This window comes from Thamnophis elegans, chromosome 10, assembly GCF_009769535.1.
Source record: "Thamnophis elegans isolate rThaEle1 chromosome 10, rThaEle1.pri, whole genome shotgun sequence".
NCBI classification, from domain to species: Eukaryota; Metazoa; Chordata; class Lepidosauria; order Squamata; family Colubridae; genus Thamnophis; species Thamnophis elegans.
Genome location: NC_045550.1, coordinates 43,949,988 through 43,967,248, shown reverse-complemented (window position 1 = coordinate 43,967,248; position 17,261 = coordinate 43,949,988). Strand labels below are relative to the sequence as shown.

The 17,261-nt window shown below is 37.6% G+C and overlaps 1 protein-coding gene across 3 annotated transcripts in view; it reads right to left on the bottom strand.

Annotated features, from left to right (window-relative positions):
* The window catches only part of RNF13 (ring finger protein 13), a 52,588-nt gene that overhangs the window by 8,084 nt on the left and 27,243 nt on the right, over positions 1–17,261 (bottom strand). The window contains exons 4-8 of one of the 3 annotated variants that reach the window (XM_032225012.1): positions 15,259–15,384; positions 11,618–11,705; positions 10,273–10,363; positions 9,674–9,779; positions 7,896–7,989 (exon numbers count right to left, since the gene is read on the bottom strand). In XM_032225012.1, the coding sequence (XP_032080903.1) occupies positions 7,896–7,989; positions 9,674–9,779; positions 10,273–10,363; positions 11,618–11,705; positions 15,259–15,384 (505 nt within the window). Of the gene's footprint in view, positions 1–7,895; positions 7,990–9,673; positions 9,780–10,272; positions 10,364–11,607; positions 11,706–15,258; positions 15,385–17,261 lie in introns of those variants that run through there. The other 2 variants (XM_032225013.1, XM_032225014.1) reach the window with 2 other exon arrangements.

The window sequence follows — 17,261 nt, the reverse complement described above, 5'->3', positions numbered from 1 at the left end:
CTGGCTCCTCATTTTACCAATCTCAGAAGAATGGAAAACTGAATCAACCTTGAACTGGTCAGGATTGAATTCCTGGCTATGGACAGTGTTTGCCTGGAAATACTGCATTCTAATGATTACGCTACCATGTCTAATAAAATCATCTGAAGGGTAGGGATTTGGAGCAAAGCAGCAGGCATTTAAAGAACACAGGAGCTTTGAGGGAGCTTCTGTAGAACTTATGAGCATCAGAAAAAGACCTAAGCAGGGAGGGTGGGGTGGGAATCAGAAATTGCTACAAGGGAGTCACGTGTTAATGCTACTTCTGCCATTCTTGTATGTCTGACTGTCTGTTTGCTTGTGAGGCAAACTACACCTTCATTCCCCTTGGGGAGGGGGGAGAAGAAGGTGATGCTTTATGGGTTTTAAGTTGTGGATTTTTAATGCTATAAGCTAAGTACCATGTATGAGTTGGAAGTCATATAAATTTAATTATTATTCAATGAATGAAAATAATAAAGAATAGATATGGCAGTACCAGGGGATAATACAATGCAAGACAAAGAATTGGACATTTTGGACAGAATTGGACAAGTATCATCAACTGAAAACAGAAATATTATGACATAAACCAGCCGTGGAGGTTCAATGGCTAGTGGCACATACTGAAAATATTGCATGGCATTTAGAAAATCTCTGCATTGAGAAAATTTCCATGTCAATTTCAAAAGACCATACTACTTGGATCTACACATATACACCAATATATTATGATATCCTAGGTCTGTGATGGCAAACCTATGGCACGTATGCCACAGGTGGCACGCGGAACCATTAGTTAGGGCATGCGAGGCGTTGCCTGTCAGCTCTAGCATGCCCGCACTGGGCAACTGACTTCAGTCTTCTTTTGGGACTGTTTTTCGCCCTCCAGAGGCTTCCTTGAAGCCTCTGGAGGGCGAAAAACAGGCCCTACAGGCAAACCGGAAGTTCGGGAATGGACTTCTGGTTTGCCTGTAGGGCCATTTTTAGCCCTCCAGGGAAGCCACCTGAAGGCTCCGGGTGTCAAAAAATGGCCCTACAGACAAACCGGAAGTCACAGTTCCCGAACTTCCGGGTTCCCCGCAGGGCCATTTTTTGTCCTCCTGAGGCTTCAGGGATGCTCCTGAAGCCTCCAGAGGGCCTCCAGGGGAACGGCAGCAGGGAGATGTTTCCACCCTCCTCAGACTCCTAGAAAGCCTCTGGAGCCTGGGGAGGGCGAAAAAAGTATGCCAAAAGCAGGGAGGAGCGCTGGTCACGCATGCATGCAAGTGGGGGTCACACGCGCATGCAAGCTGGGGTCACATGCATAGCATTATGGGTATGGCACACCTGTGCACAATCCCCGAGCTCCCACCACTTTTGGCACGGGAGCCAAAAAAGGTTAGCCATCACTGTCCTAGGTTCTTGGGAAGAACTCAAGGTGAATGAAGGCCAACACCAATTAAAGAACTGGCAGCTATGACAGTTTTGAACAGATAATATTTATAAGTGATTCTTGCAACTGGAGTTACATAGAAAATACATCAAACAAGATCAAGAAGTTAGCTATAACTAAATTGGGTAATCCTTGCTTAGAGTGTGTTCGAGGTTACAATGGACCCCCAGAAAGATACTTATGATCCAGATTCAGAGTTCAAATATCCATACACACACATCCAATGTGGTCATGTGAGTACATTTTTGGTGCTCAACAACCAGTCCACATTTATGGCCATCTGTAGCATCCCATGGTCACATGAACACAATTTATAACATTTTCTTTTGCCAGAAATTGACATTTACTTTTTTGGCTCTCTAGCCAAAAACAGCCACTGTGAATAACTGGTTCACTTAATGATTCTGGTGTTTGTTTAACAACCATGATGATGTTCACTTAACAATTGTGGCAGTCACTTAATGACCACCACAAAATATGTAGTAAAATCAAGTCAGTCACGTGATGACCACTTAATGACTGGCATGACTTATGATTGTAATTCTGGTCTTAATTACAATCGTAAATTGAAGGCTACCTATACAATTAAAAATACCAGAGTCCAGAAAGTCTTACAATTAACTTAGCTTGTAATGTGAAGACTAAAAAATATTCACGCACACCCCCCCCCCCCGGATTCAAAATCTCCTTCAAACCTTGAAAGTTAGATGAGTGTAAGTTCTACTGCTAATTCTATTATGCACCACCAAAATGAAAAGCTCTGTTTTACAGACTCCATTAATAATGTATTCAATGTAACACTCACCCTTGATCAAATATTTATAACTGTTCCAGCTGCCTGTAGCTCTAAACAATAATCTGGCAGTGATTTTGAATTCAAATAGACTGGATGTTATATGTTAAATGTTGTATATTGGAAAGTACATGTATAATTAACAAGTATTAGCAATTATTAAAAATAATTTCAATTAAAAATACAGTACAATTCAATAATTTACAAATCTCCAGGGAAAAAGGTTTTCTTAGTTTGTGCCCTGGGATTTTCAGCTGGCATACAGGTTTTTTTTTTAATACGGCGAGTGGATGTGTTAATGGGAAAAGCTAAATCAACAGCTTACATGAATCTGAAAGGAGCATCCTACCAAGAACAGCTATTTCCACCCACCTAAAATTTGATCCAATCGATTGCAGCAAAAGAAAAGAAAGAGGTAACTGTCTGAAAGTCATTTTAAAAAAGAAATCATGCCATTCCAAATCTACACCAAAGGAACACATAGCTACTCCCAATGCCGGGGGGACGACACATTTATAGTTTTCTATCTGTCCAAAATGTTAATGTTTCTTGAGCTGCCCTGGAAGTAAAGAATTACGTCTGGTTTAGGGGCTGTATCTACTCATCTATTTGCTTGGACAATCAAATGATGGGAAAGGGGCAAGACCTCTGATATCATCTACTCTATATGAGAATGCTTTTCTCCATGTCAGGTGTAGTGGGGAACATGTTTATCCTTGTTTTGTCTTGTATAGGCAAAAACAATCCTTGTATTACCAATTTAAGACCCATCTTGCTCTATAGCAAGGCTCTCTAAACTTGGCAACTTTAAGACTTGGGGACTTAAACTCCGAGAATTCATCAGCCAGCGAATTCAGTGGGGAAGCTGGCAAGGAAAGTTGCCAAGTTTGCAGTCCCCCGTTCTACAGTGAGGAAAGAGCAAAGTAGCCACAACAAGCTTCCTTTCCAGCAGTCTTTTAGAGTTTAGAGTTTTATTGGTTTTGTATGCCACCCACTCCCGAAGGACTCCGGGTGGCTTACAATGAAACAGGGAGAGGGGATAAATAAGACAATACAAGACAATACAACAATTTAAAAATACAGCAACATTCACAATTGAAGTGGGGCCGGATACTTCAACAGCCCCCAACCTGCCGGAACAGCCAGGACTTAGTAGCTTTACAGAAGGCCGGGAGGATAGTGAGGGTCCGGATCTCCACGGGGAGCTCGTTTCAGAGGGCCGGAGCAGCAACAGAGAAGGCCCTCCCCCGGGGGGTCGCCAGCCGATATTGGCTGGCAGATGGAATCCGGAGAAGGCCAAGCCTGTGCGATCTAATCGGTCTTTGGGAAGTAAGTCTAGGTTGTTGCCTACAACAGCAGCTTTGCTCCTAGTTGACTGCTCTGCAATTTTCTACTTTTCAGCAGCCAAAGCAGCAACCACACAAAGGCTGATTAGATAGAGTAGTTGCATTTAATTACAACTCAGTTCTGCTACTGTACTTCGGTATTTGTTGAAAAGGGAAAAGTCAAAAAGGGGGGAAAAGGAAAGGAAAGAAAAAGGAAACTTTAACCTGTATCATAATCCTTTAATAGTCCATTTTAAGCCCAGTGAAATATAACCATTCAGCAAAGATCACACAGCTTTGCATAGTGAATTTCATTATTGTAGAAAAAATTAAGATATTAATCTGGAAATATACAAGGAGAGTATGGTTGATTGTCATCAGGATTTCATGGTCCAGGAAGGGCAGGAGCCACAAGGCAAGGAGGGCTTACTAACTTTTGAGGAGGGAAGGGAACTTGGCCCAGAACTATCATTTTAATTGAATGAGAGCTAGCAGTTCCTGAAAGTACAGTTGCAAGAAAAAGGATGTGAACCCCTTGGGATTACGTGGAGTTTTGCATGAATTGGTCATAAAATGTGCTCTGAACTTCATCTAAGTCACAACAATAGAAATAGAAATACACAGTCCGCTGAACATAATACTACACAAACATTAGATGTTGCCATGGTTTAATTGAATATAATATGTTAACATTCATAGTGCAGGGAGGAAAAAGTATGTGAACCATTGGACTTAATAACTGGTTGACCCTCCTTTGGCAGCAATAACCTCAACCAAACGTTTCCTGTAGTTGCAGATCAGACCTGCACAACGATCTGGAATAATTTTAGACCACTCCTCTTCACAAAACTGTTTCAGTGTAGCAATATTCTTGGGATGTCTGGTGTGAATCACTCTCTTAAGGTCATGCCACAGCATTTCAATCGGGTTGCGGTCAGGACTCTGACTGGGCCACTCCAGAAGGCGTACTCTGTGCTTTTGAAGTAAAGTATGTGTTTTTAAAGGGCAGGACAGCTGTCAGCAACACATCCAATATCATCACACTGATTGGAGTCAAGGTTGGCTCACTCCTGGCTCCAATTAGCTCTTGGAGAAGTCATTAGGCTAGGGGCACACATACTTTTTCCTCCCTGCACTGTGAATGTTTACATGTTATGCTCAATTAAACCATGGCAACATCTAATGTTTGTATAGTATTATTTTCAGCAGACTGAGTTTTTCTATTGTTGTGACTTAGATGAAGTTCAGAGCACATTTATGACCAATTCATGCAAAACTCCACGTAATCCCAAGGGGTTCACATACTTTTTCTTGCAACTGTACTTCCACCATGCTAGGTTTTAATCTGAGCTTGTTTTACCCCATCTATTCCCTCCAAGTTCTGGGTACCGATTCTACACCTCCAAAGAATCTCTTGCCTGGCCTAGCCAGTGATGTATAACTAATTGTGATTGGTATATTGATAATTAATACAATTAACATGTTAATTTTGCACATAATGTCAAATGCACTTTTCAACCAAATATCTGCTTTGCAGTAGTGCTACTGACAATATTATGAATAATGCAAAATATTTATCAAGGGCAAACAACATGCAAGCTAGAGTTTTGCTTTGAACTCATAAGGTAAAGGTAAAGGCTCCCCTCGCACATATGTGCTAGTCCTTCCCAACTCTAGGGGGCGGTGCTCATCTCCGTTTCAAAGCCGAAGAGCCAGCGCTGACCGAAGACGTCTCCATGGTCATGTGGCTGGCATGACTAAATGCTGAAAGTGCACGGAATGCTGTTACCTTCCCACCAATGTGGTTCCTATTCTTCTACTTTCATTTTTACGTGCTTTTGAATTGCTAGGTTGGCAGAAGCTGGGACAAGTTACAGGAACTCACTCCGTTGTGTGGCGCTAGGGATTCGAACCCACCGAACTGCCGAACCTTTCTGATCAAAAAGCTCAGCATCTTAAGCCACCTTTTGAACTCACATAATGTCTTATATATTTCTTCTGTTGATAGTAGCATTATGCAGCTATAGCTCTGTTTATAAACTACAACAAATGGTCCATTGAATTATGCCATGTTGTAAAGCAAAAACCCTCAAAAACTCATTGAACAGTACACATTGAAGAAAAAGTACAAAATACAATGGAAAAATTCAGTTCAAGCACATGTCAAAGGAAAGATCCTATTCAGTTTTTTTAATGAATGATTTCTGACAACTTAATACAGTGTATACTTTCTCAATAACATGTCCTTCAGATATGTGGAAGCATATTCTTTGAAACTGCTGGCATGCTAGCTAAAAATTCTGCAAATCAGAATCCCAAACAGTTGTCAAAGCACTGGGGGAAAACAGATTCAGCGTATACAGCAAAGTTATTTTCTCTTTTTTACAGCAAACATCAAAAACCTTAACGTCCTGAGTAGAAGATATCATTCTGTACTTGAAATACAGAACTCCTTTATTTCTTCTAAGAGCTGTTATTGCATGACTGCTGACAAATAATTACTTTTGTAAGCTATTTATATTATTCATATCATATAGGAGGGCAAATTTCATTGAATTAAGCTGTCATATGCCATAGAATAAAGAAAAATCCATTATCGCCCTTCTTGAAATTACAATATTTAAACAATACAACAGCAGAGTTGGAAGGGACCTTGGAGGTCTTCTACTCCAACCTCCTGCCTAGGCAGGAAACCCTATACCGTTTCAGACAGATGGCTATCCAATATCTTCTTAAAGACTTCCAGTGTTGGGGCATTCACAACTTCTGGAGGCAAGCTGTTCCACTGATTAATTGCTCTAACTGTCAGGAAATTTCTCCTCAGTTCTAAGTTGCTTCTCTCCTTGATTAGATTCCACCCATTGCTTCTTGTTCTACCCTCAGGTGCCTTGGAGAATAATTTGAATCCCTTTTCTTTGTGGCAATCCCTGAGATATTGGAACACTGCTATCATGTCTCCCCTAGTCCTTCTTTTCATTAAACTAGACATGCCCAGTTCCTGCAACCGTTCTTCATATGTTTTAGTTTTCAGTCCCTTAATCACCTTTGTTGCTCTTCTCTGCACTCTTTCTAGAGTCTCCACATCTTTTCTATATTGTGGCGACCAAGATTGAATGCAGTATTCCAAGTGTGGTCTTACCAAGGCATTATAAACTGGTATTAACACTTCACATGATCTTGATTCTATTCCTCTATTTATGCAGCCTAGAACTGTGTTGGCTTTTTTGGCAGCTGCTGCACACTGCTGGCTCATATTTAAATGGTTGTCCACTAGAACTCCAAGATCCCTTTCACAGTTACTATTGTTGAGCAAGCTACCACCTATACTGTACCTGTGCATTTCATTTTTCTTGCCTAAATGTAGAACCTTACTCTTTTCACCATTGAATTTCATTTATTAGATAGTGCCCAATGTTCAAGTTTGTCAAGATCCTTCTGTATCTTAAGCCTGTCCTCTGGAGTGTTGGCTATTCCTGCTAGCTTGGTGTCATCTGCAAATTTGATGAGTTCCCCATTTATTCCTTCATCCAAATCTTTGATGAAGATGTTGAAGAGTACTGGGCCTAAAACAGAGCCCTGGGGTATTCCACTGCATGCCTCCCTCCATGTAGATGCAGTTCCATTGAAGACTACATGTTGAGTGCGGTTGGTCAGCCAGTTATGAATCCATCTGGTGGTGATGCTGTCTAGCCCACATTCTTCTACTTTATCTAGCAGTATTTATCTTGAAACATTTTTATGTTTTATTTGTAGTATATTTACATCCTGCTTTCTTACATCATGCAGCTACATTCTAAGTAATTATTAAAAAGACTTAATCAATTCCAGTAATACATCAATGACTCATTAGTTTATAAATCATAAATTCAGATTACTAGCATATCTTCACACTGGCTACAAAGGAATATTTTAGTGCTCCTGTTAGTTGGTGGTCTAAATAGAAAGCTTGCAGATTAAATACAGAATGTACAATACAATAAACTGTTCCCACTAGAAAATAAAAAAGACTATTTTTGCTGATTTGTGCCTCCCACAGCTGCTCACCAAAGTGCTTCTTTCTATGACTTCTACAGAGTAGTTTTTAACTGAGGACGTTGGGTCAGGGTGCTGAAAGGAACAACATGTGTTCTGTTCTTATCTACTCTAGACTTTGGTCAAGAGCTTTGCCTAGCAATCTTATACCCTGAACCAAAACTATCCATGTCTGAAAGCATTAGTGTTTGTCTGTGTGTGAAACATTATCCAATTGTTTTCTGCAGCTGTAACACAGTGTTTAAAACTCAGAGTAGAGATTATTTTAAAAGTTCTAAAACATGTCACTTACCTTTCTTGAACTTATGTACTGGAAGCTTCTTAAGCTGATCCTTTTGAAGACGATTCCTTCTTGCTCTGTGTCTGTCCTGAACAAATTTTGTTATCTTGAAAGACAGGGAAAAATAAAATAAGGAAAGTATGAGACTACTGAATTTTTTTGAGTTGCCTAAAGAAGGAAGTATAATAAAACTATTTATAAAATACAACAGTAAGATATGTAAATTCTTATCCAAATCCTCAGTTAACAAAATACAATAATGCTTAAACTTTCAGAAGTTATGAACTGCTAAGAAAAACATTTGGTAACTGTAAGAACCACTTACTTCTACTGTTCCAAAGATGTGCAAAACACAGACAGAATTTCAGATCGTTTTTTTACATCTCTAAACTGTTTCATTTTTGTTTTTATATTGCCGTATTTTTCGCTCCATAAGACACACTTTTTTTCCTCCCAAAAGTGGGTAGAAATGTCTGTGCATTTTATGGAGCGAATATGGGTGATAATCAGCAGCGGTTAACAACGGCAGCAATCCCCACCACCTGGAACAGCTGATCGATGGTATTCTGGGAGACTGATCCAACCGTCAATCAGCTGTTTGGAGGCGGAGGCTCCAGAGTTCCCCCACGGAGGCAGCAGACATGGAAGAGGCAGGCTGTCTGCTGCAAGGAACACTAGCCAGATGAATACTGGATGGATGCTGGGAGGCAGAGGCAGGTTTTTTTTTTAACTTGTTTTCCTCCTCTAAACCTAGGTGTGTCTTATGGTCAGGAGCATCTTATGGAGTGAAAAATATGGTATATGGGAGCCACCTTGATTCACAGAAGTTTAATATACCTTCTAACTCAACAACTATCTCCTAGGGATAATCTTACAAAGTCTACCATAAAAGCCTGCTTGCTCTTTATATTCAATTTTTATAAATTGGTAGAAAAATAGTATTACAATTTTAGTAATAATTTGTAATGAAGATTTTATAGTTTTATTATTCTGAATCTATGTAAAAAGTTGGTGGTATACCAATAGGATTACATCCAGTATAGCAAGCAGATTCACTGCCTGGCAACTCTTCTACACTAAAGACCAGTTATTTGATTCCTGACACAAAATCCTTTTCTTATGGTTATCTTTTACTCTAAGTACTAGCTACTTTTTGTTCATTTGCTTATATAAAAGAAATGCATTAATTTTCATACAAAAAATGCTCCACTAGTCATGAAAAATAAATAAAATTCTTAACAAAGGTCTGATTCATTAATCTTACATAATAAAACTCGTGTTCCAGATATATTTGAAAATATCTGGAATCATAGTTCCTTTAACCCGCAACATAAAAATGATTTTAACCTTTAATTTGCTTTTAATATTCTACTATGATATTCAACTTCTTGTCTACTCCATTCCTAAAACAAAAAAGAATAGTGACAAAAATTATAAGCTTCATATGTCATCAGAAGCAACAAGCATATTTTAATTAAAGTTTGGGTTTATAGTATCTGCACATGAAACATGGTATGGGGCATGCAGTAGGTTTTACATTCATATTAAGTTGAATATAAATAATATCCCTAAGGAAGTTCTCCTGAAACTGATGAATCTGTGAACCCAAACAGCTTTTTAAAGCTATACTAAAGATTCTAATGTATAGTTTACATAATGCCTGCAATATCTTTCACAAAGGCATACACTAAACAATAAACATTAAAATAAACTGACTTCAACAATAAAAAATGTGTTTATATATGTAGAGACAATCTAAAGATAACATAATGAGAAAAGATTATACCTACCATGAATATAACTATAAGGATGAGACAGATTCCCACAATTATTAAGAATGGGATTAGATAATATTCCAAAGGAAGGCTGAACTCTGGGATTAGCACAATATGGGCTCTATGAAAGAAAGGAAAAACAATTTATTGTAAAAATTCTACTAAAAAAGATATAGAGAGAAGAATATCTGTAATACTGCATATGATAAAAAAGTAAATCTAAAAATACTTCATTCTTCTTCTGCTAAAACACTTGTTACATTTGGTTGTATATTTCTTTGAAGTTTTGAATTTACACAGATCACTTTTATATTGTATATGTTCACATAAATTGCCCATAAAAGCCAGCATTATTTTAAAATAAAATCATATAACTTTAGAAGATAGATAACATCAAAACCCTTCTATAAATTTGTTTAAAATGTGAACACTTATGTCTGTAAATTTTGTATAACTTTCATAGGAAAATAAAAAGTTTTGACATGAGAAAATACTTAAATGTTTGGCAATTACACCATCAAAAGAGAGCAAAACATAATATCCCTACACTCAAACTGAATATTTCATTCTGTACATCACCATAGTAAAAAAAATGTGAGATATCTTATACATACCCTTTGTCAAAAGTAAATTCTTCTTTAAGAGATTTCGCGGATGTTTCACCAATGAAAACTGATGGAATGTCAATCTTCTTTAAAATTTCAACTGTTTTTTTTTAAAAAAAGATGATAACTAGTAATCACTAATCCAAGTGTAATATTTATTTATTACATTTATGTGCTGTCCACCTCGGCAATGAAGCAATATGCAATATATTTCCCTAATGTGGTCTGCATAGTGCTGCAGAAAATGCCGAAGCAGAGCAGATTGCTTCATTGCTGGGCTGCATAATCACATCATAAGTGGCTGCCATTTTAGTGCAACTGCAAGGAATTGAAGCTGCTCTGAATATGGTAGCCACTTTCAGGACCCGGCCATGCAGCCGAGGGGCACTAAGGGATAGAGTGGTCTGCCTTTCTTTCCCCAATATGAGGTCCAGAGACCAGAGGTTATTGTGTGATGGGGGAGGGCAGGAGCTCAAGCCCTTTGGGGACCTGATGTGGGGGGGGGAAGTAACTGTGGGGACACAGTGGAGGGGAGCAAGGCCTGCCTTCTCTAAATGTTTTGATTCCTTACTTAATTGGGCATTTTCCCCACATTAAACCTTCTATTTGTCATGGCGTATGACAGATTTTCAAATCTGTCCCAATTGCAGTTTTGTGTTTTTGGAACTGCAGTTCCTTTACAACAGATCTCATCCTGGTGGCCCTCAGTCAATGGCCACTCATTCGGCAACCATTCAAATTTACAATGGTACTGAATGAGTGGTACTTACAACCGCTGCTCAAAGTTCCGGCCATCGCAGCGTTTCCATGATCACATGATTGTGATCTCAGAGTTTGGCAATCAGCCTGGATTTCTAATTGTCACAGTATTCCATTGTCAATTATGATTTGCTATGTTCCCTGCCAGCTTCCCACAAACAAAATTAATGGAGGAACCATCATGAAATTGAAAGTTGCAGTCATGTGAGGTCCTCAGTGACTGACAAGAGATTCATTTACCAATAGTAATTGGGGATTGCTGGAACTGCTGTATCAGCGCATTCACGTGAGATTGTGCATTATGACCACATTGTTAGTGAAGGAAATCCCAGTCCCAATTCCAGTCTTAATTACTGTTAAGTAAACTATCTGTATTCACAGGCTAAAAGATAGAAGAGCATCTTTGTGTACTTGGCATAATACATCTGATTCTGTGTTCCTCTCATTTGATTGTAATGATATGTCCATGAAGTTCATATTAAAACAGAATTTATTTTTTGGGGGGAATTCTTAGTGGGAACAAAAAGATGGTATGCTATCACCAATGAGAAACAGAATAGTTTTCAAACAGGAGAGAATTAATACCTGTACTTACTGTCTTGAGATCCCATGCTAATGAGGTCATCAGAGTCAACATTGTGAACAATTGCTGCCTTAAACCCAGCATTCTGTGCATTCAAAATCTGCATGCCAAACACATTTGTAATGAGTACTTGTTAGAGATATGACATTATTATTGCCACCCATATATGCTTCGTAAAAGTATTGTCATCTCAAACTAATTTCTTCTTTTATTTGTGTGCTGTTCTTATACTATGCAAACTGTACAAAATAAAGTGGGTGATATACAGTATATCTTGTTTTTTTGCCACCCTGGTGTCAATGACTCTTGATATTGGAACTTTGATATAGTACCGCTGAGCACAATACTTTGTCCCAATTACCTATATTTAGAAGTAGGAATATCGCTGAAACCTCTTTTCGCCCCAAGCAAATTCACTGTGTTCTACAAAAGACAAATTAGCTGTTTCCAACATCAGCTTTTTTATTTTACAATCTAATCCAGAATGTAATAGATCCTGAGAATTAAACTTGATTGGTTTCACAGTCCCATCCTGCGTTCACTAGATAATGCTCAATATTGAAAGAAAGCAAATATTTCCATAGTTAATTCTACACATTTAATGCTATTTAAAATTTACACTGATTCATCCACAAACATTGTGTTCAAAGGGTAATAAGCTGCTTTAAAGGACAATCAAACCTTACAATATCTCTTTCTAGATCTGGTCTCTCTTCAATGGGAGAGAAACTCAGACAAGTTTGTATAAGAGATCAATCATTCAGATAAGTCTGTAAAGTTACAGAAATTGCATATATTTAGCTTATAGTTTTCGTATGAGTGTTTGCTGTTCTTAAATGGGGGCCAGGAGTCCATTTTAAACCATGACAATACTACAAGAGCTGCCTAATTAATGGCCTGTTCCAGAAATTTTTCAAGCAACCTTACCACGTGCTTTCAAAATTAGTACATTTGAGAGGGAAAAGGTCAAGTTATCTAAAGTCCATAAAGATAACCAAGCATTTATGTTTACAATTTTACACAACTTTATCTAGAAGTAAATCTGACCTATTCTAAATTATCGTACACAAGATTTAGTGTATGCTCCTAGGCAATACTTTCTTGACCGCTCCACCTAACCATGCCATTTCTTTTAATACTAGATTTAAGGGAGTATTACTTGTCGTGCAGCAAAAACAGTTGTTATAGAAGGAATCGTGCTTGCTCAAGTCTCAAGTTTGTCATCAGCAGTCTGCAAAAAGCCCAAAGGTCACTCCTTTAGTTTTAAAAGGTAATGTGAGATGGCCAATATATTTATGTATATATTTGTTCAGTGTCACAGAAGGCCTTGCTCCTAAATCTTAAAACTAAGGTCTGCCATTGGACAGGCAATGACTATGTGCAAAACATTTACAAACATGCTTACTCTGAAGTAAGTCTAATCAAGCAGTTCAATAAGCTGTATTCCCTAGTTACCATATATGTTTTGGATAATGATTATAGTACACAAGTTTAATGTAGACATATTGAAGATTTCAATTACAAATTGTCATTGGCAAATTTTCATAAACTGTATATATTGTTCATTACACATACTTTCATAAATAAATAAAACAGATTATTTAACATTTGACTACTATGCTGTTTAGTTCCTCTTCCTAGGTAAACATTTTATTAGATCCACAGAGTCCTGAATACAAAGCTGCCTCTCACGTTAGACTAAATCACTGTTTAGAAGTCCTACACTACCGATAATCCGTAAGGCTTGTTCCTTATTCTACTGTTGTCAATCAAAATAAATATTTTAGCAGCATTAATTTCAGTATTCAATATAAAAACAGCTTACACATAGTAATTGCAATTTTTAAAAGATAATGAATAGTGATAGTGGATGAAACTACCGAAGTTTGCAGCTTGGGAAGTGATCAGGATTTATTTCAAACTATACTATCTGATTTCTATGCAACAAGCCTACTGCTATAGAAAATAAAGTTAAGCTATATCAAAAATTCTTCTGGCCGTGACAATTCACTGCAATTCATACACTTTCTCCTAAGCAAAAGTTCAGTACCACACACACACACACACACACACACACACACAGGAAAAAAGTATGGTTTTCATACACTGTGTTAAGACCAACATATACGTTCAGTAGATCTAGCAGTAAGCATTTTGACTATACTGCTTGAGATAGTAAGGAAACAAAAGAAACATTTAGGTAAAATAGTGTGGGCATTGGGCAAGAGCAGAATTTTCCCTCGATTGCTATTTTTTTTCTTAGCAGTTTGTTTTATGCTAAGAATATTCAAAATTGTTCTCCTCTAGCAGTCAGATGACGTTCCAATCCTGAATTTAACATATGTGTAAACAGCAGCCATTGGAGAAGAGCAAACCTCTGCAAATATTCTCTTTTGCATTTGTAGAGATCAGCTCGCCCTATCCCACCTCCAGGTTATTTAAAATTCCTGAGACCTGCTATTTAAATAAAAACAAGACAAAAACACACTTTTAATTATGTTCATATAACCATTGTGTTCAGTATAGCACCCTATTAACTGTGGTGGGAGTACACACTCCTTGCATTCCACTTTTCTAGCAACATTACTAGTCATCTGCCAGCTTGTTATTTTATTAGCACTGCTCTGAAATATGTGAATGGCACATGCAAGGCGTCCTCAATCATATGAACACACTATACACCTAAGTTTTACAACACATTTTTCTTTTTATACTTGCTTTACTTTATAAACCACAGCAACGGATTTTGTCCAAGCCACAGTTTTATGTGTTAGATATTGTGATATGCTTGGAAGTGGTTAGAAAAATTGGAATTAAACATAATTTCAGATCCTGGATTATTTTTACTTGAAACAGGAAAGTAAAGTTGGAGAGGGAAAAATAAGCCTAGGACTGGCAAATGTATTAATTTTAAGAATATGCTATCTTCATCTCTGTTCACTAATCCCAGAAATCCATGTCATGTTCAGCATGTATTTTAATGTGTAAGTTATGCTGCATTTTACTGTAGTTTAAACTCTTGTCTTAAGAAGACTAAAAAAATGAAGCAGTTGCATTCTGGAACAAAGCCAAGTGCCAACTCTTACACTTCTGAAAATATAAAAAATGTCATTTATTTTCAAAAGTATACAGTACAGGTTGCTGGTACCCACAAAAAAAAAGAAGTTGCAAGCCCTTCATTAAAGACATGCAAATATTGCACATTAAGTGATTGCAGAAGAAAAGGAGTTTCTCCCCACAATGGTTGACATATAAGAGAAATTGATGGATAGCTCTAAAACCATTTAATTAAAAGTATAGCAAAAACATTTTTTTGAAACATTCAACGTTTTCTGGCAACCTGAATGCTATTATGTCTTGAGAAAAATAGAAAAAAGAGAGAATAATTTTCTGTCTTTTTTAGAGCGGGTTTCTTTCTGTGTATTTTAAATTGCATTGTGTACTAGTTTGCAAGGTGTTACCTGTCTCAAAACAATGACACATAGTTCCAACAAACTTCAGCAAGAAGAAATTTGGGAGGGCAACTTGCCCAAATTTGATTTATGCATATGGACTCAACAGTGTGACTCTTTTCAAGCAGCGTATTTAAACATAATTTTGAAGCTTCAGAAACTACATACATGTCTGAATCGAAGACATGAAAGGTTACCTACCTTTATATCAAAATTGCAATCAAGCCTTCTGATTAATACAATGAATTCACGGGATGAGTTATCCTTCAGAGGTGGACCAATTATAGGCTCACAGGCATTCTCAGGTTTTGAATTTATTAGGAAGCCCTGAAAACCAATTTCAAAAGATACGTTTAGCATTTTGACATAACATGGGAAAATTAAGAATTTTTTTTTTTACAGTTCTGGTGGGTTGTGCAGTATAAATAAAAATGTAATATAATTAACAGAAACTATAAAATAGCAGCACAGTTCCATATTGATTACAAATAAAGTAATTTTGATGATTGCAGAAAGATAATGACATTTCTTTGCACGAAAGGTATTCCAAAGCCTGAATAAAGATTGCAGCCATGCCTCCTCCCACAATCAGGCTAGTACACTTGCACAATAACTCACCAGGTGACAAGTCACGGGCCAGGAAAAATCATTCTGAACTAACCAGCCCTCCAATTACCAGTGCTGCACTATACAACAACTTTAGAACAGTTTAGACTGAGTTTGGGACTTTATAAATAACCAGTGCAGCAATCAAAGCTTAAGTATCTCTGTGTAAATGCTTGATTGCTGTGGTCTCTATCAATTGCAGTTTCTCAATTTCCTTCGATAGCACCCTCATTTAGAATATATTGCAGAACTGGAAATATACAAGGAGAGTATGGTTGATTGTTAGCAATTAGCGATATTGTATAATAGCAATAGCAGTTAGACTTATATACCGCTTCATAGGGCTTTCAGCCCTCTCTAAGCGGTTTACAGAGTCAACATATTGCCCCCCAACAATCCGGGTCCTCATTTTACCCACCTCGGAAGGATGGAAGGCTGAGTCAACCCTGAGCCGGTGAGATTTGAACAGCCGAACTGCAGAACTGCAGTCAGCTGAAGTATCCTGCAGTGCTGCATTTAACCACTGCGCCACTTCGGCTCTATAGCCGAGGGGAAGGGAGCTTGGCCCAGAGCTATCACTTTAATTGAATCAGACCTAGCAATTCCTGAAACTACAGTATTTCCACCTTGCTAGGATTTAATCCGAGCTTGTTTTATCCCATCTATTCCCTCCAAGTTCTGAGTACCAATTCTACACCTCCAAATAATCTCTTGCCTAGCCTAGCCAGTGATGTATAACTGAATGTCATCAGTATATTGAAAATTAATACAATTAACACGTTATACTGAAATCTAAAATGTATCAGCCAAATATATGCAATCTAAGAAGGTAATACAAAACATAATATCTCATTCAAAATATCTGTACTGGTTTTATTTCACAGAAGTTGCTATGATACCCTCTAGCACAGGGCTCGCCAACCTTTTAGACTTCAGGGACCACTAAATTCATAATTTTAAATCTTGCGGACCATTAATATGATTTTTTAAAAAAAAAAGATAAACAGTATTCAGTGCAATATAAAAAATGCAAATAAATTTTCTGCGGACCACCAAAATTTTCTCATGGACCACCACTGGTCCTTGGACCACCACTTGGTGAGCGCTGCTCTAGTGGATAGTTTTAGGTGGTTAGTTGGCATTAGTTTTTTTTAAAAAGGCAGCAGCTCTGGCTTATGCTATTATGGAATTTCAGCTCTTGGGAGATAATTTCTTATAGTATGACAGTTTGGAAAGAGAGCAGCAGAAACAGAGAAAGCCATCCGAAAAAATCAGTTGCACACTCTCTACACACTCTGTTGAGAAAGAAAAAATATTGTGCTGGAAGAACACTCAGTATTCCTGTACTATATAGCTGCATTCATTGTGCTATCAGTTACAGGATGTTCATAATCAAAATTGTTGTGGCCAGGAACACTTACCAACTATGTGATTTTCCAAATAAGCACTAACATTATTTAATCTCTAGTATCAGTTGCTGGGAAGAGATGCTCTTCTAAAAAGTCCTTCATGCAATGTAATAGACGAGAACTCATCCTATCTGTTTTGCAGAACTACATCAACATTATGCAATCTAAATTATAAAACATCTTATACAA